At 50.6% G+C, this 26,474-nt stretch overlaps 1 protein-coding gene across 1 annotated transcript in view; it reads right to left on the bottom strand.

The window, feature by feature from the left end:
- Positions 1–15,525: 15,525 nt before the first annotated feature.
- The window catches only part of LOC144732057 (tetraspanin-15-like), a 249,423-nt gene continuing 238,474 nt past the window's right edge, over positions 15,526–26,474 (bottom strand). Inside the window, exon 8 of the mRNA XM_078613289.1 lies at positions 15,526–15,837. Coding sequence (XP_078469415.1) covers positions 15,640–15,837 — 198 coding nt within the window. The 3' untranslated portion in view covers positions 15,526–15,639. The remainder of the gene's footprint in view (positions 15,838–26,474) is intronic.

Here is a 26,474-nt window from a genome sequence, read left to right as displayed (position 1 = left end):
GACCCCGTGTCCAAACTCCAGAAGAAGAGAGTTCCCTACTGCCCCTGCGTTTTCTTTTAAACTATTCACATCAAAGGCTAGGAGCCCCCGTCCCGACCGCCTTGGTCTCTCGACCAATCCTGAGCCTAGGATTTCCCGCTCTTTTGCGATCCCGCCGGCCTTTGAACTTTCGACCAATCAGTCGTCCCGGGTCCTGATCCCAGCTATCTGCCTTGCTGACCCGTGTTTGTGTTTGTATGCGTTTCTAACTGCGGGGCTCTCTGAGCTCGCCGTGGTCGTGCGATCTCAAATCCGCCCACGGCGCCGCAGTGTTACTTGGCCTGGGAAGGGTCCTGTCCAATTCCCTGGCCCTGAGAAACCGTGGGGTAACCCCCCTAGGGGGCCCTCGGGTGAAAACTCAGGGTAGGTGACCCGACCACGAGGCCCTACGTGGGTGCGGGTGCGTGTTTATGTGGGGGGGGTGATGGGGGGCAGTGCGGCGGTGGAAGCCGGGCGGCTCCCTGGCTCGGCCGAGCGGCCCCGTCGCTGTGGCACCACATAGCCCCCCGGGGTGCCAGTCCCCGTCCCGGGTTGACTGGAGCACCTCGCCTGGGTTGCCCCCACGAGGTATCGCCGCGGGGTCCGCGGGATTCGCCCGGCCCTTGTGGCTGGCCTCGGGGGTGGCGGCTCCGTCTCCTGGGGCTCCGGCGGTGGTCTCCTCCTCCATTCCAACGGCTCCCCTCGGTCTCCGGCACCTGCGGGCTGGGGGACAAACTCAGAGGCGGTGGGGTTTAAGGGTCGCCGTCCTCGTCGCCCCCGGCCCCGCCCGGGGCCCCTCGGAGCCCGGGGCTCCGTGGGGCCCATATACTGCGCGAGGCCCCCGGGCACGGGGGGTGGGGGGACCCCGGGGTTTCGGGGTACTTGGACGGCGGGGCTCCCCCCCTCGGGGGCTGCTCGCCACGGCTTCAGTCGGCGGATGTTGACCACCATCTCCCGGCCCCTCTCTCCTCCCTGAATCAGCACCGTCCATGGTGAGATCTGCCGTCTCACAATCCAGGGTCCTTGCCAGTAGGTGGTCAGCTTCCCCACCTGTCCGGCACCGACGCGGGGAGTGTACAGCCACACCTCGGAGCCCGCAGTGTAGAAGGGGGGCTCCATACGGGGTCGGGCGCCCTGCTCTTGCCGCTGGTGCGCGGCCTCTCCGTGCGGGTAGGCTCGGCCCCTGGCCTCTCGCAGGGTCTCCAGCAAGTGCTCCATGGGGTGGCTCCCTTCCTCCCGTTGCGGCGGAGGGACACCGAACAGCAGATCTGCGGGCAGGCGAGACTCGCGACCAAACATCATTAGGAACGGGGTCTGTCCTGTAGATGTGTGAACGGCGGTGGTGTAGGCGAACAGGGCATAGGGGAGGTGTTCGTCCCAGTCCTGTTGATTCGCGGCCGCCATGCGTTTAAGCTTCCCGGCCAGAGTCTGGTTCATCCTCTCTACCATCCCGTTCGCCTGGGGGTGATATGCCGTGGTTCGGTCCTTCTGGATCCCGAACTCTCGGCACAGCGCCTGGAATAGTTCGGCCTCGAATTCACTACCCTGGTCGGTAATGACTCGTTCGGGGATCCCGCACTTAAGTACGTAGTTTTCCACGAAGGCCCGGGCCACTACGAGGGCTGTTTTATCCGGGATAGCCACCGCCACGGGGGTAGCGGGTGAAGTACTCCACCGCTACAAGAATATATCGGTTGCCCCGGTGGGATCGTGGAAAGGGCCCCTGCAGGTCGATTCCGACCAACTGATTCGTCCGACTGACTCGGAACGGCCTCAGGGGTACCTGGTACCTCGCCGGCTTTTGCCCACACTGCTGACAGGCCCGGCAGCCCTGCACCCAGGCGGCCACATCTTGCGCTAATTTAGGCCAGAGATACTGGCGACGCAGAGTCTCCCGGGTGCGCCGTTCCCCATCATGGCCCCCGAGCGGGTGGTCGTGTACCAGTCGTAGTAGTTGGGGTCGCACATGGGCGGGAACGCAGATGCACCCCGGCTGCCCAGCGTCGGCCAGTTCCCTCACCACCCCGTTTTCTACACACAACCGGGCATACAAACCGCTCCAGGGCCCTGGTAGTGCATCCTTCCTCTCTCGCAGTGCCGCCTCCACCGCCGCCAGATCCGGATCCCGCTGCTGGGTTTGTCGCAGCTGCTCGTCGTCCAAGCCCGGGAAGGCGCAGCCGACATCCTCTTGGATCCGCCCGGTTGGGGTGGGATGATCCGTCTGTCCCCGGGCTCCTTCTGCAGGGGTTCCTGCGGCGCACACTGCACTCTCTCTCGGGGGGGGGAGTTTAGTTTCCGCGCGCTCCTTGGGTTCTGCTGCCTGGCGGCAGCGTCCCCCCGTGAAGCACGGGCAGGCGTCTCCCTCCCTCGTCTCAGCGCGCACCGCGGGCCGTCTTGACAAGGCGTCCGCGTTCGCGTGTGTTCGCCCCGCTCGGTACTCGATCTGCAGGTTGTACTCCTGCAGCTGCGCCAGCCATCGAGCCATCTGCCCCCGCGGTTCCTTGAATGTAAGGAGGAACTGCAGTGCATAATGATCGGTGCGCACACGACATTTCCTGCCGTACAAGTACGGTCGGAACTGTTTACACGCGAAAATTACAGCATACAGTTCCTGACGGGTTACACAATAGTTCAGTCCGGCCCCGCTCAGGGTCCGACTGGCGTATGCGATGACCCGCTCCGTCCCACCCTGCACTTGCGACAGCACCGCGCCCAGCCCACTGCTGCAGGCGTCAGTGTCCAAAATAAAATCGGTGGTGAAATCTGGGAAAGCCAAGGTGGGGGTGTGGGTGAGGTGGTCTTTGAGTGTGGTGAAAGCCGTCTGGCAGGCCTCCGACCACTGATAGGGGTTCTTAGGGGAGGTGAGTTAGGTGAGGGGGCGTGCAATCTCACTGAATCCCTTTACAAATCGACGGTAATAAGTGGCGAGTCCCAAGAATGACCTGATCTCCGTCAGGTTCCTCGGCCGCGGCCAATCCACTACGGCACGCACCTTCTCGGGATCGGTGCTCACCCCTGCCTCGCTGACTCGGTGTCCGAGGTACCCCACCTCGCGTTGCGCAATGTAACACTTACGTGGCTTGAGCTTGAGATGGGCTGCTCGCAGTCGCTGGAATACTTCCCGCAGCCTGGACCAGTGTTCGGACAGCGACCTACTGAACACTATTACGTCGTCCAGGTAAATCAGGCACTGTTCCCACTGCAAGCCCCGCATCACCAACTCCATCAACCGCTGGAACGTCGCGGGCGCGTTAGTGAGTCCGAACGGCAACACTCGAAACTCAAACAGGCCCATCGGGGTGGTGAATGCTGTTTTTGGCCGATCCTCCTCCGTCATCTCCACCTGCCAGTAACCGGACGCCAGATCGAGGGTGGAAAAATACCGCGCTCCTGCGAGACTGTCGAAGGTGTCGTCGATGCGTGGGATGGGAAAAGCGTCGCCGAGGGTGACTGCGTTCAATTTTCGGTAATCAACGCAGAACCGAGTCGATCCGTCCTTTTTCGTTACCAGTACCACCGGGGCAGACCAAGGGCTCGCGGAGGGCTGGATTATGTTATCGCGTAGCATATCCGTGACTGCCTCTTTGATCTGGGTCCGTTCAGGCGCGCCCACTCGGTATGCGGGGAGTTTGATGGGTCGGGCTGCACCTGTGTCAATTTGGTGCTTGACCAGGTCGGTCCGGCCCACGTCCGAATCGTGCTCACTGAACACGTCGGCGTACTCCCGCAATAACCCGCGCAGCTGATCGGCCTCCCCCTTAGGTAAGGCTGCCCAAGGCACATGTAACGCATCCTGCAGGGGAACAATCTCGGCTCGGGGGGTCGGGCCGACCCGCCAGGCCAGATCCTGGCTGTCCTCGGGGCGGCCAGGGTCCTCCGCCCAGAGTGCGAACACCGAGTCGTTCGAGTGGCGAGCGTGCAGGGGGTGTACGGTGGCTACCGGGGTGCGTCGTCGTATCATTGCCGGGGTACTGTGTGGGTTAAACACACGTATAAACAGCCGGCCCCCATCTGCGTTTACCAGTGTGGCTGACCCTACCACCCCGTATCGCGATGCCAACTCCGGGTGAGGAGTCAGCATTACCTCGCCCGATGGTCGGTGGGTTGGGTCGGTGGAGAGGGTTGCCACTGGCACCAGCATCTCGGCGAGAGGCCCGATGGTGACGGCCGACACCAGCGTAGCGGCCACGGGTGTGAAGCGTGGGCGATTCGGCTCCTGTCCTAGGAACGGAATCCGCTCCCCGCTGCCCTCCACCGTAGCGCATCGTTGCCGGGGCTGTACGTTAAGTCCCAACTTTTCCAGGAGGTCCGTTCCTGCAATGCACTCGTGGCACAACACACTCGAAACGTAGAATTCCTGTGTGCACACCTGGTTTCCTAGACGGACCTCGAGGGAGACCTTCCCCAGCAACCCCATCCCGGCTCCGCTTGCCGTGTGCAGCGCGCGATCCGGGGCCTGCAGGCAGCCCACGTCCACCCCGAGCATGCTGCAGTGCGCGGCGCTCATGAGAGAGGCCACGGCGCCCGTGTCCAACAGGATCCGGGTGCGCTGCCCGTTCACCTGGCCTTCCACCAGCGACGTGGCTCCCGTTATCCCTGCCACCAGCTCCCGCAGCCAATCGCCCGAGGTCCCTGCGCCCTTGGGTGTTGTCGTTGTAACCTGTTTATGGATCACTCGCTCGCCATTATTATTACAGCTGGTTTGGGTCGGGTCCACGTCGATTTCATCCCCCGGTGGTCCCCTCTCTAGGGGGGGCTTAGTGTTTGACCTATGCATCGGCCTCGCACGGGCGAGCTGAGGGCAGTCCCTCATGAGATGCCCTCGACGGTCGCACACATAACACGTCCTGGGAGGAGTGGCGGCTCTGTGGCGAACTTTCTGCCCACTCCCTCCTCCCCCCGTGCGCTGTTGCTCATACTCTGCTTCTAGTCGGGCTATCCTTCCAGTTAGCCCTCCTACCGCGGAGTCTAGGTCCCCCATTTCGGATCGGATGGTCTCAACGGAGGATTGCACCTGGGTTACCTGGCCGGCTATATCTCCCATGCCGGTCTGTAACCCAGCTACCCAACCCGGGGTTGTCTCGCGGGACACGGGAGGTTCTCTTTCCCGGCCTCTTACCGTCCTCGCGAGCTCCTGTTCCTCCTCCTCGTCTTCCGAGAGCAGGCTCGCAATGGCGCGCTCTCGTCCCAGCCCCCGGAGCTGCGCGCGTTCGCTGTGAATTCTTTCACACTTACGTGCGCGCTCGACAAGGGTGTTAAAGGGAAGACGTGGGCAGCTCATGTCTGGCTGCCACCACGCCGTGCGAGACAGGTACCGCTGGATTTTCTCGGCAGCCAGTTCCTCAATAACCTCAGTTGCGTACCCCGGGCGTGCGATCTTTGTTAACTCGCGCACATCCTCGGCGTAATCACGGAGATCTTCGCCAGGTTGGCGACGGCGCGCCTCTAAGGCCGATTTTGCTTCCTCCTCGTCACGTGTGCCAAAACGCTGATCGAGTCGGCGCATCAGCTCCTCTAGCTGTGTCTGTGCGCTCGCGGGTAACGCTTCTACAAAATCGGCTGCCCGCCCATCAAGATTCATATTAAGTTGACGTACTGCCTGCGCGTCCGTCCATCCATTAATTTCCTTGGCCCCTAAGAGATTTCGGGCGAATGCCTTCCACGAAGGGGCCCCCCGGCCGGTAAATATCAGTCTTATTTTAGCGTGAGGTAACGCGGGGGTCCGTACCGCTTCCGACACCAATTTGTGGGGGTCGCTAGCCCCCGAGATCCCTCCCTCGATAATACTAACGGCCGGACTAACATCATCAATCGCCCCCCCGCTGCTAAGCGAACCGCCGCTAGGCTCCTCACCCAGGGTGTGGGAGCCGTCACCCGAGGATTCCCCTCCACCGCGGGTCCGCGTAGCAGGCATGGATAACCACGCACGCGCACACCCACACACAGCTCTGCACGGCACTCACCCAACCCTGACCACTCACGTTAGGATCGCGCACCTGTGTTGCACACGTCGTGAACGTGCGCGCACACACGCATACAGCTCCACACGCGATACCCACTCCTGCGCCGCTCTGCGCCGCGCTGGCCGCCCACGTTACGATCGCGCACCTTGGGCACACCGATTACGCACGCCGAGAGCTTACGCAAGTAACGAGCGCACGCAAGCGGGGCACACGCCGACACGACGACTCGTCCCCTCCCCCACTCGCGCGTGCACGTCAACACAAATATCGTACAAGGACGATTCTCCTCTCACACGGCTGCGTAGTCACGCCAACACACCAAAAGTGCTCTCCCCGGGCGTTAACGCACACACCTCCGTACCCGCACAATCGTACAGAGACCACGGCCTTTATGCGTACAACGACCACACACTCGCGAATGCAGTGCACGCTAATACCACGTTCCAAAAACACCCAACAACACGGTTTTGTTACTACGCTCGAGATTTTATTAGCCCTTGCTAACCAACCGAGCCACCCGTGTGTGTGTGCGGGACAGCAAGGCGCTTCTAACCCACACTCTGGTGCCGTGTAGCCCTATTCTATGCTGCGCTCTCTGCTAAACCGCTTTCCTACTCGTCCTTACCCCGAACTAACCCTCTCCTACGGATCCTACCCTCCGCTCTGAGGTGTTGTAAGGCGCGCAACACGATACCGTCTGTAGTCCTTGGTGACCTTGCGGCGCTCAGATCGTCCTGCAGACAATCTAGCGGCTCGCCCGATGACTCCTTCGTCGCTGACCCCGTGTCCAAACTCCAGAAGAAGAGAGTTCCCTACTGCCCCTGCGTTTTCTTTTAAACTATTCACATCAAAGGCTAGGAGCCCCCGTCCCGACCGCCTTGGTCTCTCGACCAATCCTGAGCCTAGGATTTCCCGCTCTTTTGCGATCCCGCCGGCCTTTGAACTTTCGACCAATCAGTCGTCCCGGGTCCTGATCCCAGCTATCTGCCTTGCTGACCCGTGTTTGTGTTTGTATGCGTTTCTAACTGCGGGGCTCTCTGAGCTCGCCGTGGTCGTGCGATCTCAAATCCGCCCACGGCGCCGCAGTGTTACTTGGCCTGGGAAGGGTCCTGTCCAATTCCCTGGCCCTGAGAAACCGTGGGGTAACCCCCCTAGGGGGCCCTCGGGTGAAAACTCAGGGTAGGTGACCCGACCACGAGGCCCTACGTGGGTGCGGGTGCGTGTTTATGTGGGGGGGGTGATGGGGGGCAGTGCGGCGGTGGAAGCCGGGCGGCTCCCTGGCTCGGCCGAGCGGCCCCGTCGCTGTGGCACCACACTTAACCGGTCACGTGTCCTCTGGGGTTAACCAGAGTGCCACGGCCTATAGTAACCCCATTCCCTGCGGCCGACACTCTCACACCCTATCCTGTAGGGGTCGGCACTGCACGCAGAGCGTGGTGCCATCCAGCGCTGTCAGTCAGCACTCACCGAGCCCCTCCAGGGCTGGAACTGCACCCACATACAAGTGGTGCCCGCGATGTCAATACACCGCACACCGTGCCTGTCTAGAGCTGGCATTACACAGTGACATCCACGATGTCACTACACAAGCACATGGACAATGTATAAAGCAACCAGGTCTGCGGGCAGGGTCGCCCTTGCCAAAATAACTTCTTAGCTTTAAATAGGCTTTATTCGGGAAATCAACTTATGACTCCGATGATTAAATAGCCATCAGAATCGCCCTCGATTCAAAGCAAAAGGAGAAGCGTCTTTCTCAACGGTAGCATAAATGAGCTTTTGTACTATAGCAGCATAACGCAACTTTTATGCCATGTAACTGCAGATCAAACCGCTCCGAGAGTCCTTAACTTTGATGCTCAAGTCACACACAGTCCTCGAATCTGGCCGAGGGGGGCGACACTGACGCCGTATGATCCAATGGTGCAGAAGCTCGAATCTCCAGTGTTTAATGACTGTGAACAAAAAAAGCACCGTCTCATCAGCACTGTCACAATTCGAATCCGCCACGATGGTAATTCGGGTGACGTCCGCTCCTCGCGGGAGCGAGCTGTCATTTTCATCCTGTCAACGACGCCACAATTTCAGGCACACGTCGAGATGTACCTTCAAAGCTGGATTATGGACTGGGCCGGTGGGGCCATTGCCCTGGGGCCTCGGACTGCCAGGGGGCCTCCAAGCCTCAGGCCGCGTGCGGTGCGTGGCCCAAGACTTCGAAGGAAGTTGAACGCCAGGGCCCTTTATGGGCACAGCGAAAGTTTGACCACGAGGCCCCTGGGTGCTTATAGCGTGAGCTAACCACTAAGCGTTTACGATGTGAGGGCTCCCCAGACCCTTTCGTGTTTAAAATGTGAGTTCACCACTAGGGCCCCAGACCCCTCAGCACTTACAATGTGAGGGCTCCCCAGACCCCTTCGTGTTTAAAACGTGAGCTGACCGCTACTGCCCCGAGACCCTTCAGCGCTTACAATGTGAGGGCCCCCAGACCCCTTGGCATTTAAAGAGTGAGCTGACCACTAGGGCCCCCAGGCCCCTCGGTGCACACATCGAGCGAAACACCTGGGGCCCCTTGGTACACGCAGTGCATGCTTTAAACGAGAGCCTCTCGGAGAGGACAGTGCTTCTGTACAACTGAGCCACTGGTAGGTACGCTACAATACGCTGTAACATGATACAATATTCACCAACAAGTCAGTTCACCCCGGTGCTGAGGGTCTGCATCACGTTGAGACGTTCACCGATACAAATCTCTAGCGTGTCCTCCAATGCCTCGCAGACCGGAGTGAAACTGGTCGAAGGGTGACTTGTTCTGGTAACCAAACTTAAACTGGTACTGTGAGCAAACTTATCAACCCCTTATAAGTGCTTACCTTATTACAGATCAATTCAGACATTATTGGTAACCCCGTGCCCTTATAAATCTCAACGTTCATCCTACAAAGTCCCATCACAAGGGGGAAACACAATAAAGACGAAACAATGTTTTTCCTGAAAAGGCTGTATGCCGTATGGACCTGAAAACTCAATTTCCCTCGACAAGAATACGGGTAAACCGTATGGGTTGACAGGTATGTGTGAGGGTTTGCATTACATTGAGACGTTTATCGGTACAAGTCTCCAGCCTGTCATCCAATGCCTCTCGGAGTGGAGTGTAACTGAGCGCATCCATGTTGCATTTTCTCTCATGCAGCACGATAATTTAGTAGACCAGGTGCGTATAGCCATCTGGTCCTGTCTGCAGTATAACATTCTAACAATGCCTGATGCGCTGGCATGAATATTGCCATTCTGTGTCGTGTGCTTTACGATTGTACAGCTGCCAAATTGGTTCCTGATTTGAGTGCAGTTAGAATGTTTTCAGGTGCCACCTGCTGTTCATTCGCTCACTTTAAGTTGACGTTTTTTTTTTCTGCTTGAACCGGCTCAGGGGTACTACTTATCGAGCATAGCCGCTACACAAATCGATGAACGAGGCTCACAGGTCCGAGGACACGGTGGACTTCGCGCACATTAGTGCGCCTCGACAACTCAGCGATCGCCTGCACGTCACGTGGTCGAGGCTTCAACTTTCCACAATTTTCATGTTCGTCAATGATTCACATTGAATCATCCACGACGGGAGCGCGTACGGTTGCCTCGTTCATCATATCACTCGGCAGAGTAACACCCTCCTCCAAAGTGTGGGGCATACCGGATTGTCGCCAAATTCTAGCTGGTCGAAGGGTAACTCATTCCGCTAACCAAACCTAAACTGGTCAACCACGTGGACGTAGGCAATCGGGTCTACTCAGTCCAGATAGGCCCAACCAACAGACCCACTGATTGCACAATGCCCAAGGATGGTATTTTCATTACCTTAATTTTCATTACCATCCATATTGATCATTGATCTCTGTTTCAGCCTCTCAAAGGACGGTATCTTCAAGCCATGCCTGACATCGTATGGCGATATGGCGATAGCTTGACCTACTTCTTGGGTCAATAATCACTTTCAAATTGATGGTTCCTGACCAGAGCTCGCTTGAGAAACTTCAAAACACGCGATACGGGTTGACTCACCACGTTGACTTTGCAACATGCCTTTGGCATGTCCGCTATCACGTCACTACGTGAGAGCGGACATGATGATCCATGGCCCTCCCCGCTTACCAGATGGCACACTCGCGTTTGTCAAACCCTCTGGCGGTTGAGTCGGCCTCCATCGCATCTTTGCTCCTGCAGCCTCTCTTCATTCGCACATCTTTGGTGTGGTCCCGTGTTCCCCACCCCACCTCAGCGTGTCCTGGCGTGACCTTTACATCCATAACTTGATTGTGATTATTATTAAACATGTCAAATGTCACACGAGGGCTATTATATCGAAACATTTGCAATGCTTGGATGTTATTTTTTGTATTTATTTCTGTTCCTATGACATTCCATCCAGGCTTGAAATTTTTAAAAAAGCTTAACAATTTTTTTACGTAAAAAATAGAGCTTTAGCGAAAGCATCTCTATGAATGTGGAATGTTCGGGTTGTGAAAAAGTTAAAGCCCTCTAGAGATTACGAGGAGATTGTTGTGTTTACGAGTGTGTTATGACATCTCAGGTGGAAAACAAAACGCAGACAAGAATGTTCATTCAAGTTCATTTAATAACAAAAAATTAACATGGTCAATGTTCATCAAAATGAAAGTACGTAATTAAATACCTTAACTTCTCGTTAGCGGCCATCCATTGAGTAGGTGCGCAAAATCTGTCAAAACTTGACCCCTCCCCCCCTCCCTGAACGCATGCGGACTTTTTACACCCCCCCCCCCCCCCACTGGCGTACGTTCGCCTGACGCACCCCCCCCCCCCCACGAATCCTATAGAACGGCCGATATTTAATCCACGCAGAAACGATCAAGGATGAATAATATTAACGTGTTTAAGCAAACAGACAGTCCACCGCCGGACTATCTAACTCATTTGATCGAGGCTTCACCCCCCCCCCCCCATTTCCTATGCGCACATTGTCAGTAGACCCCCCCCCCATAAAGCAAACGGTATGCATTTGGGTTAACCCCCCCTCCACCCTCCATGCGTATGTACTAAATGGATGGCCCCTGACATAATTTCAGATCATCAACTTAAATAACGCATTTAATGGCCACATAGTACGCAACTTTCTTCACGTAAACACGAGTACGGCCTAAGCTGGAACACTTTCTCTGTGGTGGAGCACCCAGTTCCTACCTCACGGCGCTTCATAGAATTCATAGTCAAGCAGCCGTCTGGGTGACTTATGATCCAGATTTTCTGACTCTTAAGTCACTTGCTCATCGGTAGTCAGTCGCCTCCCTACCTCTCTTCTATGGCTATTACAATGGTTACTTTTTCCCGTGAACTTCGCTCATTGATTCCTCCACCAATGTTGAAGACTCGGTCTACTAGTTTGAATATTTTCTGTCATCCACATTGTGTTCAACCATCACCCTGCAGGTCACAAGACTCCTCTTTCTGTTGCTTCCCCTGCAATGCTCGACTTCCCGTTGCCTCTTTTCCCGAGCTCGTATCACCCAGCTGAATTAAATAAATGTGTTAACTGTGCAACTGTTATACATTTCTCGTGGCGTTTGATCCTGATCATTGATATGTTGTGCCTGTGTGTTTGTGTTCAGAAATTGTATAAGAATAAAACATAAATATTTTTGAAAGTCTCTGTTTTAATGCATATACGCTCATAGTCCCCGGGGGCCTCTGCCACTTCACAACTTGCAGTTGCAAGTTCGTATCTTTGGCTGAGTGTCACTGCGCCAATTAAAAGGTTGTGAATTTGGCTCAGTACCTTTCATCGAAAAAAAATAGTTCCACTTTGTGTGAAGTCTCAGTGATTTTTTTGTGTGGATAGTCTAGGCTCTGTCATAGGAATTGTGAATTTCCACCACTGGCTCAGAGCTGCTGGCAGGGATGAGCGCCGCCCCTTACCGGGGAGACACTGAAGCGTGCAGGCACTTTCATTAAATAATTCGTGTATACAGTTTGCTTTCAAGGAACAATGGCAAACGTGAATGCAAAGTTTCGATTTAAAGCTTTCGTGACTGCAGGGATTCATCTTCTTGGTTCTTTCGGTAAAGTCACGTAGAATGGAAATAAAAAAATAAAAAAACATGATAAAATAATTCTCACGACGTTTCGGCCACAACGCAAGCAGCCGTCCTCAGGTGAAGAACAGGTCTATCGACTCTGTCTTCTCGACAGACCTTCTCGACAGACCTGTTCTTCACCTGAGGACGGCTGCTTGCGTTGTGGCCGAAACGTCGTGAGAATTATTTAATTATGTTTTATTATTTTATTATTTCCCTTCTACGTTACTTTACCGAAAGAACCAAGAAGATGAATCCCTGCAGTCACGAAATCTTTAAATCGAAATTTAAGTTTTGGCGTCTTTAAACGAATGCTGTTCGGTTGCCAGAGGCAATTTGGGAAGAACACTCTAATCTAAACAATGGAGCTCTGTTCAACGCACAAAAGCAACATGGTTTACAAACTCGTGTGTTGCTGCCACCACCGGAGTTGAGCACTTCGCGTTTGTGTGAGCACGCAGATAGTTTCACTTTGAACTGGGACGGACTGGGGATTAACTCCTGCATTGTGTACGGCTTGACCACAGAAATTCACCAAAAAAAATTCCGTTTTTGTCCATAAGATTGTCGTGGGACTTCGGTCCTCGAATACGAGATTGCATTTCATGCCACTGTGCTTGTGCCTGTCGCTTCATTTCCACTGGTTAATATTGACAAGCAAAAGCGTGGACCATTATGAAAACATCATCACAATATTTAACAGGTCAGTAAAAATCCATTTTGTGATCGTGACGTTACACACCTCTGAGCGAAAAAAAACCCGACATAGTTGTGTACACATTCCTTTACGAAACACAAACTTTGCTGTAAATCATGTTTTTCTTCATACAAAATACCAAAAAGTTACCCACAATAACTGTTCTAAATAAGCTGCACACAGGAGCAATGAAACCATCAATATGAAACATTTGAAGTCATACACAAACTCAATTTATAAAACAGCCTTGACTGAATAAATAGAAAATGCACCGAGCAATAGCATGCACATTAAATCGTTGGACACCATCACTTTTGCGGGGGTTCATGAAGTTGTACAGTACAACACTGAGCACCTACGTTGATATACAGAGCGGTGTGCTAACCATTACATTTGGTGTGCAGGAGAACGAGACTCAAACCTGGGTAATCTCTCTTCCTTCACAAACACTTTACAATCTATTTGCCGAGGGTGGCATTTACCCTGGACGAACGCCACAAAGCACCTGTATAATAACGTCAATCCTAGTGCAGTGTACGGACCCGTGCATTGGTTATGATTTCAAGAGAAACAGCGGCACAACGCGGTAATTGTAATTGTCAGCCTTGGAAATCAACCAGTGAGCAACCCGGTGTAGACATTAGCGGGCTTCATGCTTGCCAGCTCGCTGCTCGTTTATAAATGCCGGAGTCTCAAGACTCGTTGTCACGAAGACCCTGTTTGGTAAGTTGTTATCGTTTTAATGAAGGAGAATGCCACAGTATTACCTCGTTATTCACGAACTTGCTAACCGCGATTTTGGCTATCTGCGATTTTGGCTATCTGCGATTTTGTCTATCTGCGATTTTGGCAATCTGCGATTTTGGCTATCTGCGATTTTGGCTATCTGCGATTTTGGCTATCCGCGATTTTGGCTATCCGCGATTTTGGCTATCTGCGATTTTGGCTATCTGCGATTTTGGCTATCCGCGATTTTGGCTATCTGCGATTTTGGCTATCTGCGATTTTGGCTATCCGCGATTTTGTCTATCCGCGATTTTGGCTATCTGCGATTTTGGCTATCTGCGATTTTGGCTATCTGCGATTTTGGCTATCTGCGATTTTGGCTATCTGCGATTTTGGCTATCTGCGATTTTGGCTATCTGCGATTTTGGCTATCTGCGATTTTGGCTATCTGCGATTTTGGCTATCTGCGATTTTGGCTATCTGCGATTTTGGCTATCTGCGATTTTGGCTATCTGTGATTTTGGCTATCTGCGATTTTGGCTATCTGCGATTTTGGCTATCTGCGACTTTGGCTATCTGCGATTTTGGCTATCTGCGATTTTGGCTATCTGCGATTTTGGCTATCTGCGATTTTGGCTATCTGCGATTTTGGCTATCTGCGAACCGCATCTGGAACTATACGCGACTGGATCGAGAGAGAGAGAAAGTGATGATATAAAGTGATGAGATTATTTTCATGTATTTAATAGCTTATTTAAGTATTTAAGGTAATTCATTAAAAAGATAGTTTTCTGTGGATCAATATTATTACCCGCGAAATGTGCTATTAACGAGCATCTCCAGAACGTATTCCTCGTGAGAACGAGGGAATTCTGTATTGGCAGAATAAAAATACAGAAATGAATGCTTCTACGCTGCAGCGTAAAAATACAACCGACTTGATGTGCTAATTTCTACAGACATAAACTTTCAATCTCTCTCTTGTGACCTGTGCCAATTCCTTGATATCTGGTTGGCAGAAAGTAGGTGCCATGGCCACTAGACCTGCAGTAATGTAATGGTCATTTAGTCTTTTTGCAAGATTTTCAAATTCAATCCTCTAAACATTCTGATCGCTTGACATTGATTGAGCACATCGTCACAGGCAGGCGTGTTCAGTTATGCCAGGCCCTGTCAGGGATGATTTAAAGTAGATTATTTTGAATGCATATTATTAATCATTCATTTCCTTTTTTTAGAGTTAGGACTTTGTCAGTTTGAAAAAACTCATTTTTAAAGTCAGTTTATTCCATTTTTCAGTATTAAAGTTCAATGTTTTTTGTATATCCGTGGCGCTTTAGTTATTGTAATTGCCAATAAGACACTTTAGCGTTGTGATTTGATAACCAATGCCTGAATTTAACAACAAAACAGAGTGCAATGTTTTAACTCCTTTAACTATGTTGGAAGTTGCCATGGCTCCCCTACCTTGCTCAACGGTGAGCGTCAAAAACCACGCGGCGCCGAGTAAAAGCAGGCCACCGTGTACCGATGTTACCCTAACGGGCTTGAAATGAGGTACAACACTTCACAGCGCTTTCCCATTGAAATGGACATGGGAAGGCGCTTACCACCCTGTGCACAGTCCCTGAGGCAGTGGTGGAAATTCCACATTCCCATGGCTGGAGCAAGTTTTTTCAAAAGGACAACCACTGTTGACTTTCCACAAAGTGGCAACTTTCTGTCACAACCGCAACGCGTCTGACGGGATGAAATTACAAGGTTCCAGATTTCCGCTTGCAAAATAAATAAAAAATCACCTCAGCAAATTCTCACCCGGTTAAATTAAAGACATCAATTTAATTGTAATTATGCAGTTCATTATTAAATTATTAATAACATCACAACATTAAATGGAGACTGAAAACAGAGTAATATCTATGTAATGGGAATGCGTAGCTTTGTGATTACCAGAGGTGTGGACTCGAGTCATGTGACTTGGACTCGAGTCAGACTCGAGTCATGAATTTGATGACTTGCGACTCGACTTGGACTTGCATAACAATGACTTTGTCCCACCTCTGGTGATTACATTCCTCAACTAATTGGCCGTTTAGCAATGTGGAGCGGCTGGCTTTGACTGCAGCCGTCAAGTCTGAGCGCTCATAAGCGTGACAGTGCGCTGCTCGTGCGGCAGGTACATGTAGAGCCATCTCCGCATGCGGGACGAGTCCTCCGCCGGCTCCATGAGCATGGGTCCGTCGGTCTCCGTGCGGTTCTGTCGTCTTTCCTCTATCGTCTGGGTGATGTTTTTTGAAAGCAGGTATGAGGTGGCGATGCCAAAAACCTACGGAAGAAAGAAAGAGCACGCTCTGTTATTGCACGGTTGCAGCGGCTTGCACGCTGTGTTGTTGGTGGCCTGAGTACGATTTTAGGCCACGGTGAACATCATTAGCGAGTCATATCTGAACCCGTTCTTGCACCCCCCCCCCATCTCTCCCCTTTCACCAACCTGCACTGACCAGTTCGTGAAGTATGGTCACAAAACCCACGTCACTCTTGCAAATTAGACTATCCTGTTCATCTTCTTGGTTCTTTCGGTAAAGTCACGTAGAAGGGAAATAATTAAATAATAAAAATACAACATAATAAAATAATTCCCACAAATTATTTATTTTTATTATGTAATTATTTCCCTTCTACGTGACTTTACCGAAACAACCAAGAAGATGAATCCCTGCAGTCACGAAAGCTTTAAATCGAAAATAGACTATCCTGGTCTCCTGAATTATCACCGAGTTAAACAAAATAAATCTTGAAACCTCCGATGACCAACACCGCTTGGCAAGGCATTCATTCAGCAGTGGATTGACAAAGGGGCTGTACATTCGTGTTATTGTAATAGCATTCAACACAGCAAGCGATGTGCATAACCACGTGCACAATCACCATTTACCATTTCTACGATAGACACCAGATGGCAGCAGACACCAAAGAAATTCACCACAGCATGGGCGATGGTTGCTCATTCATGAAAATAACATTTCTGTTCACGGAACAACTCTGCAACAAGGACACACCTTTAATGGAACGCAGAATCTTTGAATTTCAAGGTGACCGGATGATAGTTCAACAGTGACTTATCGCGTGAAAATTTATATCAGAATCCAAAGACAGTGCTCTCAATGCATGTTGATTCTAAATGTGGAGGGAAAACCCGCAACCCCGGGGAGACAGACATGCAAACTCCAAATATACAGCAGCAGGCGTCAGGGTCGTGATCGAACCCACGACCTCCTGTAGACCAGGCGAGGTAGTTAACATCTCGCCACCCGTAGCGATGAAGGCTGCAATAGTGCTGACATCCAGCGTTTCAATCTTGGGTTCATTCTTGATTTGAAGCTTTCGTGACTGCAGGAATCCATACTCTTTGGTTCTTTCGGTAAAGTCACGGAGGTAGAAAATTATTAATAGATCACGACGAGAGAAAGCTTTCTCTCTCTCACCTGAAGACGGTCGCTTGTGTTGCGATCAAAACGTCGTGATGTATTCATAATCTTGGGTTTATTTTTTTTAAACACTAAATTTAATTAGCAATATAGTGAAATTGGACAAATATGCTGGGACTTGGAGCCAAAAGTAACAGGATCGAGGAGAAAAAAAATCCCAAAAACCAAATGTAAGGTGCACAGCAAAGTGTTATGCTTCAGTCATTCATTGAGCTGGCTGCAATGCGAGCGGCGGGAAAGGGCCCGGACGATATTGTACCGGACCTGGTCTTCACGCACTGTCAATCGTGGATGCTCCAGTGCAGCTGCTTTCTTCATACATCTGGTTTAACCAACTTGTCAAAACGTCGTTTCTGGTGCTCCGGCCAGTTTCTTTGAAATTGTAAAGTCAGACTGTGGCATTGGGAGATTTGGAGCAGTTACCAGGGTTTCATTAAATGCAATCACATTCGAGGGAATGGAAGGTCTGGACCACCCGACTCAACACGCTTGCCGCCGCGACCCTCACCAGGACAAGCGGTCTGAGAAACGAACGAGTTTACTCATAATAAACGTTTTTGGGTTAGATCGCGATATTTATAAATGTGTCGAAACCCTCCACCACCCGACACGGCCAATCAGCAAAAAAAAGTGTCACGTTGACAAAAGACAAATAGTTCACTACTTTAGCCCACCGGTGTGTTGAAGCGTGAAAGCACTACATTTACAATTTCTGGTGAATGGTGAATTGCCCGATGATGCTGGATGCAATTACCAGCGAAACGTCGTACTCAAAAATTGTAAAGGGTTACGACACATTTATAGATAACGCGATCTAACCCAAAAACGTTTATTATGAATAATATTGGTCGCGAAAGCCTAACGTGTTAAACTGATAAGAGTTTACATTGTCTCAATGTGGTCACCAATGTCAAGGTAATCACCATAGAGTTTGATGTCCATCCACAGGTAAGCAATGTCACCATTCGGTGCTGCAGTACAGCGCTTGACTCGTTCACAACGTTGTCTGAATTCACATCACAGCCCAGGGTTTCCGCTTTAACCTATCGATCACCCTTCCGAAACGATAAATTAGTAGACACACGACCGAGGTTGCATATCGGAAGTTGGCGGACTTCTGAGTCAAACCCCTGGCATCAGAAGTGTTGACCCAGTGAGGTCTCGAACGCTAATGTGATGGCGTTCTGAGTCAGACGGTCTACTACCTCTCTGTGCTGCTTTAATTTAATTAACAGCTCTGGCCAAGTGTGTGTTTTCTTTCACACACCCCAGTCTGGTTCATTCAAACACTTCCTGAAATAGCAGCATTAAAATTTTGCATTCGTGCCCCAAGAGACCACCCATTTGGGCTGGTCGTAAAAATGGACTAATTCCTCTAAGCCCCATCTCAGTGGTGAAATAGATTTCCCAGGCGGCTGTCGATCTCCATAAATAGCATCGGCTCACGCAGGAGGCACACATGGCGATGTCTGGCATTGGTGGAAGCGCTCATTTACACTGCTGTGTGGACACGGCTGGTGGATGTATGGGGGGGGTGTTAAGAAACATGGCCAATGTTTCAACTGTCGCGTCGAATCGAACCAGCGACCTTTGGATCGCAAGTCGAGTACCTTAACTATTACACTAAGCTAAAAACTAAACTTTTAAATTTGACCAGGTAAGGCCTACCGAGCTGTATAAACTATTTTTCAGAAGCGTCCTGGCGGCCACAAATGATGGCTCAACGAAGTGGCTTATCGCGTGGAAATGTATAGCAGCCAAATACTCCAAACGCATTATTAGAAATGTGTAGGACCCAGAGAAAAATCCAAGCGACCACGGGGAAATTGTGTAAACTCCAATTATACAGGCGTCAGGGTTGGGATCGAACCCACGACCTCCTGTATACCGGGCAAGGGAGTTAACATCGAGGTAGTTAACATCTAAGAAATAGATTATTAATTCAAATGCGTAAAATATTAGTTTGAGCGTAAGGTTCCACTCTTACAGACATTACAGATTATTGGAAAATGCGGTCTCGTCAAAAAATAGTGACCACTGGGATATTATGGCTCAATTATATCCATAAGTTGACCTTCACACCTTTTAAGATGGAAAGCAAGCGAATGTACGGACCGTTCAAATGTTACACACTGCCACCAAGCTCTTCGTGACCCCGAGTGTCAACAATTGAATGTTATTTATCGTTCACAATCACATTTGGTGGCACACATCTGAAAGCCAGCGCTTTGGAGGAAGAGGCTGGCGGATCCCGAGGATTTGTGCAACTCACTTTGAACAATCTAAAAATAGCACCACAGACGATGTTTATTCACCTTGCTTCATGAGGCAAGTAATTGCGGTCTTTTATGGTTGGTTCCTTTAAAAATCCAATATCGCAACCTCTGACCTTGGTCAAGTGGTTTTGTACATACTCCCTTGAGATGAGGCACACTCAGACCCACGCCCTGTCACTCCATTGTGTAGAGGCAAGGCCAGAGGGATTTGATAATTCGTGTGTGAGTAATAACCTTTCCAGTCGTACTGGCACTGCTCTTAAAAAGGGGATCCACCACATCACCTACTGCATGATCGTGTGCGTGGAATGGTATTGACTCTCACCAACTTCAAATAAAACGCATAGGAAGCCACAAGGGGGCTGGTTTGGCGGCTTATGGAGCTGAGTCTGCGCTGCTGAGATTCGTGGCCAAGAATACCAGGATTACTACTCTTTGGTTATTTCAGTGAAGTCACGTAGTTAGAAATAAAATAATATAAAAAATCACGACGTTTCGATCGCTTGTGTTGCGATCGAAACGTCGTGATTTGTTTGATTTTATACCTACGTGACTTTACCGAAAGAACCAAAGAGTATAGATTCCTGCAGTCACGAAAGCTTAAAATCAATACCAGGATTTCCACCAATATTTTTTTCCAAATGAGCATTGAAGCATTGGCGCTCATCTCCTGTTTACATCTTTGAGCCAGTGGTGGAAATTACACATTCCTATAGCAGGGTGAGTGGATCCATAAGATAGCTATTGTTGACTTCCCCACAGAGTGGTACACATTTAATAGATTCTGAAGAGATGATGGGCTGAGTCATCCCCCCCCAACCAGGATTTGAACTCGCAACATTTGATTGCGAGCCGCTCGCTCTACTACAAATTAAGTTACTACGCAGTGAGATTGATGGTCTCGGTCAGGTAAGTCTGCCATCTTGGTCTGGAAGATGGCAGCAGCCTTCACGCGGCCCACTCTGTTAAGTGAGAAATCAGCAATCAGCAACGAACGCCATCAACGCGGCGACCGAACATCAATCTCCCGGTCTCTTGAGCAACAACACAAATCAGGTTCAGAATTTCGATGACCGTAATATAAAAAATAGTAATTTGATTACATACTCATACCAGTCAAGCCAAGTTCTGCAGAAGTACGGGCACTGTTTATCATTTGTGGAAAGTTCGGTTATCACTCGCCACTGATGTTAACTGGGAATACAATTTCCGGTCGCCAGGTTCGGAGAGCAGTGCGCTAGCCACCACGAAATCGCTCCCCTCTTATACAATTCATCCCATTTTCTATTATCATGCTTCCCAATTAACTTTTACTCAATTAAATTCACAATTTTGCTCCCACACCGGTGACGCCTTCGTTGAGAGAGAAAACACAGGAGGCTCGCGTATGGAGGGAGACATCCTTGCATCATTTAAAGTAACTCTTGCAGGAAATGAGCAAAGGAAATGGAGCTGTTCTGAACATTTCGGCAAGCTGACATTTATTGTCATTTTGATGAACGGACGGGGCAAGGGGGTGACTGCCCCTCGTCGGTGGCAATTCTCTGGGCCACTGTGATATTGCTCGGAGGGCCGCTGACCGTGAAAGGCATATTTCTATCCCAGGGAGGAGTTCAGGTTTCCTGCAAACTGCCGTGGGACCCGTGTCAAGAGTGGGGATGGGCAGTGCGACTGGCAAGTGTGGCTTTCTGAAAAAAGGAATATGTTGAAATAAACATGTGCCTAGAATATTGCGAGAAATGACCTTTGAGGCTTGACATTTCAACTTGAAAAAGCAATCCCGAGAGAGAGAGAGAGATGTTGTGGTCTTTGATGAATATAACACAAATCGTCTTATGATTGTTTTCCCGATCATTACCATCGCCATCATAGTTCATTTTTATTTCATGAAACACCTTCACTACAAAGTGAGTTGTATATATATATATATATTTTAAAAGATGTGATGAATTACAACGACCTATATTGCAGCAGACCTAGGGGAACCATATGTAAGAACTGACCAGTCTTAGTTTTTTAAAAATAATGTATGACAATATGAAGACAAAGATCCCCATCCAGCCACGTGGTTCATTTATCCAGGAAAGCCCAAGGGTCAGGTCTATATGGTCCTGCATTGGGATGTTTGGTTCATTCATTTGAATGAGTGTGGTGAAATGTGTTGCTGTTCAGCAACACTCTGCTCACCTATGAAGGTGAGCAGAGTGTTTGGTGAGTGTCAGGTGAGTATCACATCACCTCGTCTGTATGATGGGCTTATTAGGAAATACGCGTTCCAGATTTTCACAATTGAAATTTTGGATTGATCGGAAAATACGGCGCGATGAAAGCGACGGGTAACATCCACGACACGTGACATCAGGTGATACCGTGTCTGCCAGCATGAAGACACGTTAGTTTATTACATGACGAAAATGAGCAAATAAATCTGAACAATGGGTAATAGGGGCCAAAATCGTCCTTAAAAACCCAAAATCCAATATTTTTTTAAATCTGAAACTCATCCGTAATGTACACACTTTATATATGTTTGTCGGACTACACGTTGCCACACAGGCTCAATCGGTGGACGGTAATATCTTGCCGAATGGGTCCGGCTTTGCAAAATGTGGCACTGCACGCCAAAGTGGGATAATGGAGCCACAGTTGGTGCACGAAGGGCCCTGAGAGCTTTGCCTGCAGCAGAGGCAGCCGTGGTGCCTGGCCCGGTTGCCACCGCAAACGGCCCTGGACCCCAGCCCAGCAGTAAATTGCGGCCCCCCCAACTATGGCAGGAGATTACTCAGAGCCGTACATCACATCGACGGCCAATGCGATTGTTGAATTAGTAGCCGGGACGCATACAACCAGATAAATCTGAGGCGGGCGGCATGAGCGCCAGAAAAAAGACGAGCAAAGCGGTCTGCCGGCCGAATTAGAAATGCGCCGCAGTGATTGAAGTGTGTGTGTGTAAGTGTGTTAGTGTAAGCAAACACATAAACACACACGTGTCGGGAGCGGTGGTGCAGCGGTTAGCGCTCTGCGCTACGAACCCAGCGGCTCAAGTTCGATTTCCACGCACGGCCAACACCAGTGACGATTATCTGAACCGGCCCTGGGTCTAATCCCCTAGGTCGACTCAGCCTCAAATGGGTACCTTGTGCGGTGTGTAAACATTGCTACTGGAGAAACAAAGGCAGCCGGGCGTGGTGCTAGCCACCCACCCCCTCGTGTGCCGTGCCGGCCTTCATAGGTCCTCGCTAACAGCACTTGCCCCAATAGTCTGTTCAGGCTATACCGGAAATCTTTGTCTCTGTGTGCTTGCAGTGCGTGAGTGTAATGGTTAGTGCACTGCGCTATAAGTCCGGCGACCCGAGTTCGATTCCCATACATAGCCAGCATCAGTGATGAATATCTGAATCGATCCAGGGTCTTACATAGATTTATTCAGCTTGAAATGAATACCCAGTGGGGTAATTGTTGGTACTGGGGAGACAAAGACGGCCGGGTGTAATTCCGGTCACACCGCCCCCTCGTTTCACCATGCTGCCCTTTATAGGTGCTCCCTAACAGCCCTTGCCCCAACAGTCTGTTAAAGGCTATAAGGGCATCTTTGCTTTTGTGTGGAGCAGTATTCCTGTGAACCCAGTGACTTGGTGTTTTCAACTGCCAGCCACGATGCACAGCTGTGACGTCATCCTCCTCCTAGGTAGGGTGCCATGAATGAGTGCCTGGTGCAGTGTGTGAACATCTCCGCTGGGGAGACAAAGGTGGCCCAGGTCACTGTGCCGCCCTTAAGCAGTGCTTGCCTAAAGCACTTGTCCCTACATTCTGTCAGGATGACAGAGGGTCTGTGGGCACTTGTCGTAATGCTGCTGCGGTGGTTGTTCATTTCTGTGTCTGTCATTGAAGGGCTGTCTGGCACGGTGGTCGGAACACGTTTCTAGAATCCCACTACACTCACGCTGGTGTACGTCGGCTTCTATAAATTCAGTCCTCATTTTGAGACATTTCAGAATTTTCAATATCTACATAATGTCACCTTACATGAGAAAGAGAACTTTAACGTCTCCCCAAAACTATCGTGAAGCAGCAGGAATGGCACAGCGGAACCCATGCGATGTGAATCTGTGGCATTGTGCTAATCACGAGGCAATGCAGTCACCAAGACAAAAAACTTCCCTTATCGCCTTAACAGACTGTCGGGGCAAGTGCTGTTAGCGAGCACTTAGGGTGGCCAGCATCACGCCCCGGCCGTATTTGTCTCCCTCGTGGCGATGTTCTTACACACCGCGCACCAATTACTCATTTTGAGACTGAGTCGACCGATGGGAGGCCCAGGACTGGTGCACACAATCGTCAACGATGTTTTGCCGTGAGCGGGAATCGCAGACGGGTGGCAGGGTTCGTAGCACGACGCAATGCAACCACCTCAACACGCGCGAGCGTGCCACGTGTATATATAGAGAGAGAGAGTCCAGTGTGTGGTTCAGGCCTCATAAATTACAAATGGGTCAATGAAACGGCTCTTGGTTAATTCATGCCCCTACGTCGCACAGGGCCCTCGCCGTGGCCGCAGTGTCAGCCGATAGAACAAAATCAGCCGAGGCCGTGCGTGGTGGTGGGGAGCGGTGGCGCACAGTGGTTATAGCGCACCGCACCCACAGACCCATCCGCTGGAGTGTAATTCTCCCCAGCCACGGCGAACGTCAGTGGCAAGGGGATACATGACGTAGTTCTAAGCCTCCCTTAGTGCGACTCAAGTCTTTGAATGAATAGCTGAAGCAAGGTACATCGGCACTGGGGGAGACAAAGGCGGCCGGACGTGGTGCTCGTCACACCACCCTCTCATGCTCCACGCTGGCATTCATTGGTGCCAGCTAACAGCACACGAGCCACGCGCCTGTAAAGTCTACATGGGGAATCTATGTCATAGTGTATGGAGTATGGCTGGTGCAGTGCTTTGCACACTGCACATCGATCCCCTTGAGTTCAATTCCTCGTCGTTTACAATATCTTCTGAACTCGTCCCGGGTCTTCCTTAGGTTGACTCAACCTTCAATAAGTACTCTGGTGTGATGTGTAAATATTGGCACTGGGGAAGCCAAAGGGTGGGCTTGGGCATCGTGCTGCCTTTTACCACTGCACAACAACACTTGGCCCGATGAGAGTTAAAACGATAAACATTTTTGTAAATGTTATCAGGTAAGGCCCACTGAGCTATGTAGCTCTTTTTCAGAAGCGACGTGGCCACAAATGATAGCTCAACGAAGTGACTTATCATGTGGAAATTTAAAGCAGCCAACCACTCTAAACGCGTGTTTCTTAATGTGGAGGGGAAAACCGGAGGACCCGGAGAAAAATCCACGCGACCACGGGGAGCAAGTGCAAACTCCCAATATACAGGCGTCAGGGTCGGGATCGAACCCACGACCTCCTGTATATCAGGCGAGGTAGTTAACATCTTGCCACGGTGGCGAGATGTTGTACGTCTGAATGTGTGACCACCGTGCTGATCCTTGTTTACCTGTGACTGATTAAATGGCAAGGTGGCAAAAAAGACTTTGATCGAGAATGGCACCACTCCCCCCTTTCCCCCGTCCTATTGCGCTCCCACACAACGCATTGGGACTCCTACCTCGAGTCCACTGCCGTGGTGTAGTTCTCATATCGGGCATGCAAATCAGCGTGTCAGGGCCATCGCCTATGCATTTGCAATAACCTTTTAATTGCTGCAGCAAAGACTTACGGCGGTTCCTCTACACGAGCATTGACTTAAGAACGGGCGGAGCTGGCAACGGCGCAATTTCAAGCTCCATTGATTTCTTTTAACTTCCTGAAACTTTGTGAATTACTGAGCAAGACTTCTATTAAACGATGCACAGTAGACCGCTGCACACGGAAACAATGCAGAATGGGAGCTGTACGTGCATGAGTATTGTATTGAGCCTGTGACCGCTCTCGGAAGCTGGGCCTGGAGCTGAGCCTGGAGAACGCTTCAGGCGAGCATCATACGCAGCATGTGTCGTAGGCTGCTGCGGAGCTATTGCTGTCAGCAGATGGTCAGAAGTTCCAGATATATTGTTGTACTGTATTATACTCAACCTCTATGCGGCCCGCCTGCACCAACCCGCACGGAGAAATGCACTTCCAATAATCCTCCACGACCCATGTGGCGTGGATGGGCCGGCATCTAGCAGTGGTTTGAACAAGAGGCTGCATGCGAGAAAACGTGCACTCCCGTGTGTATTGTCGTGTGATTACTTACTTACTGACTCCCCTTCACTCGCTGTTGAGCATAAGGCCGCAACAAGCCCACGCCATGGCTGACGGTCTCTAGCAGCTTTCTCTGCCCCCCCCATGGTCTTTAGTTGTTTAGTGATTGGAGAGGGTCATTTGGCAACGGCGCTGACCTCTGAAGCCACGAGCTGGGAGGAGACAGGAACCCAGTGGAGGTGCCAGGTCCATTGGAAGGCCCAAAACATAAATTTTTCACGGGTGCTTCACGTTCCTGTAATTCTCATATGCCGGACAAGCTACTCTATAACTCTGTTGTATCATCGTCCTGTGCAAGAATTAGGTTAATAGACAAGTTACGATTTACATTATTTGAGTAGTGTTATTCGACTGAAGAGTTTTTTTTTTATATATATAAAGTTTATTTGAAACTTGGTGTACCCCTAGTTTTGCAAGTGAATCAGGCGGCCCTTTGAGCTTCCTGGGGGACCTCTGCTTATGTCGAGTGTCACAGCTGGGAATGCGTTAAAATTCCACGTCTAAGTTTGTGAACCACGTGATGATAATAATAATGGGCGCTATGGTGACGAGATGTTAACTACCTCGCCTTGTATACATTAAGTCTTTGGTTTGATCACGACACTGATGCCTGTATATTGGAATTTGCATGTTCTCTTCGTGGTCACGTGAGATTTTTCTCCGAGTCCTCCGGTTTTCCCCTGCACATTTCAAAACGTGCGTTTAGAGTATTTGGCTGCTATAGATTTCCACGTGGGGTCAGACTGCTTCTGAAAACGAAGCTAATAGCTCAGTCGGCTTTACCTGGTAAAATATATTTTTTATGAGTGATTTGCTTACCTTCCTATACTTTGCACTCCTATCGTGTTTTTAAATTAGTTTATTGCTATAATGTTCTGACCCGCCCCGACTGGACATCTGTGAAAAAGAGCTTCACAGCTCATCGGATTCCTCCTGCAGTATAA

This window comes from Lampetra planeri, chromosome 41, assembly GCF_965212315.1.
Source record: "Lampetra planeri chromosome 41, kcLamPlan1.2.h2, whole genome shotgun sequence".
NCBI classification, from domain to species: Eukaryota; Metazoa; Chordata; class Hyperoartia; order Petromyzontiformes; family Petromyzontidae; genus Lampetra; species Lampetra planeri.
This window is presented reverse-complemented; position numbering and strand designations above follow the sequence as displayed.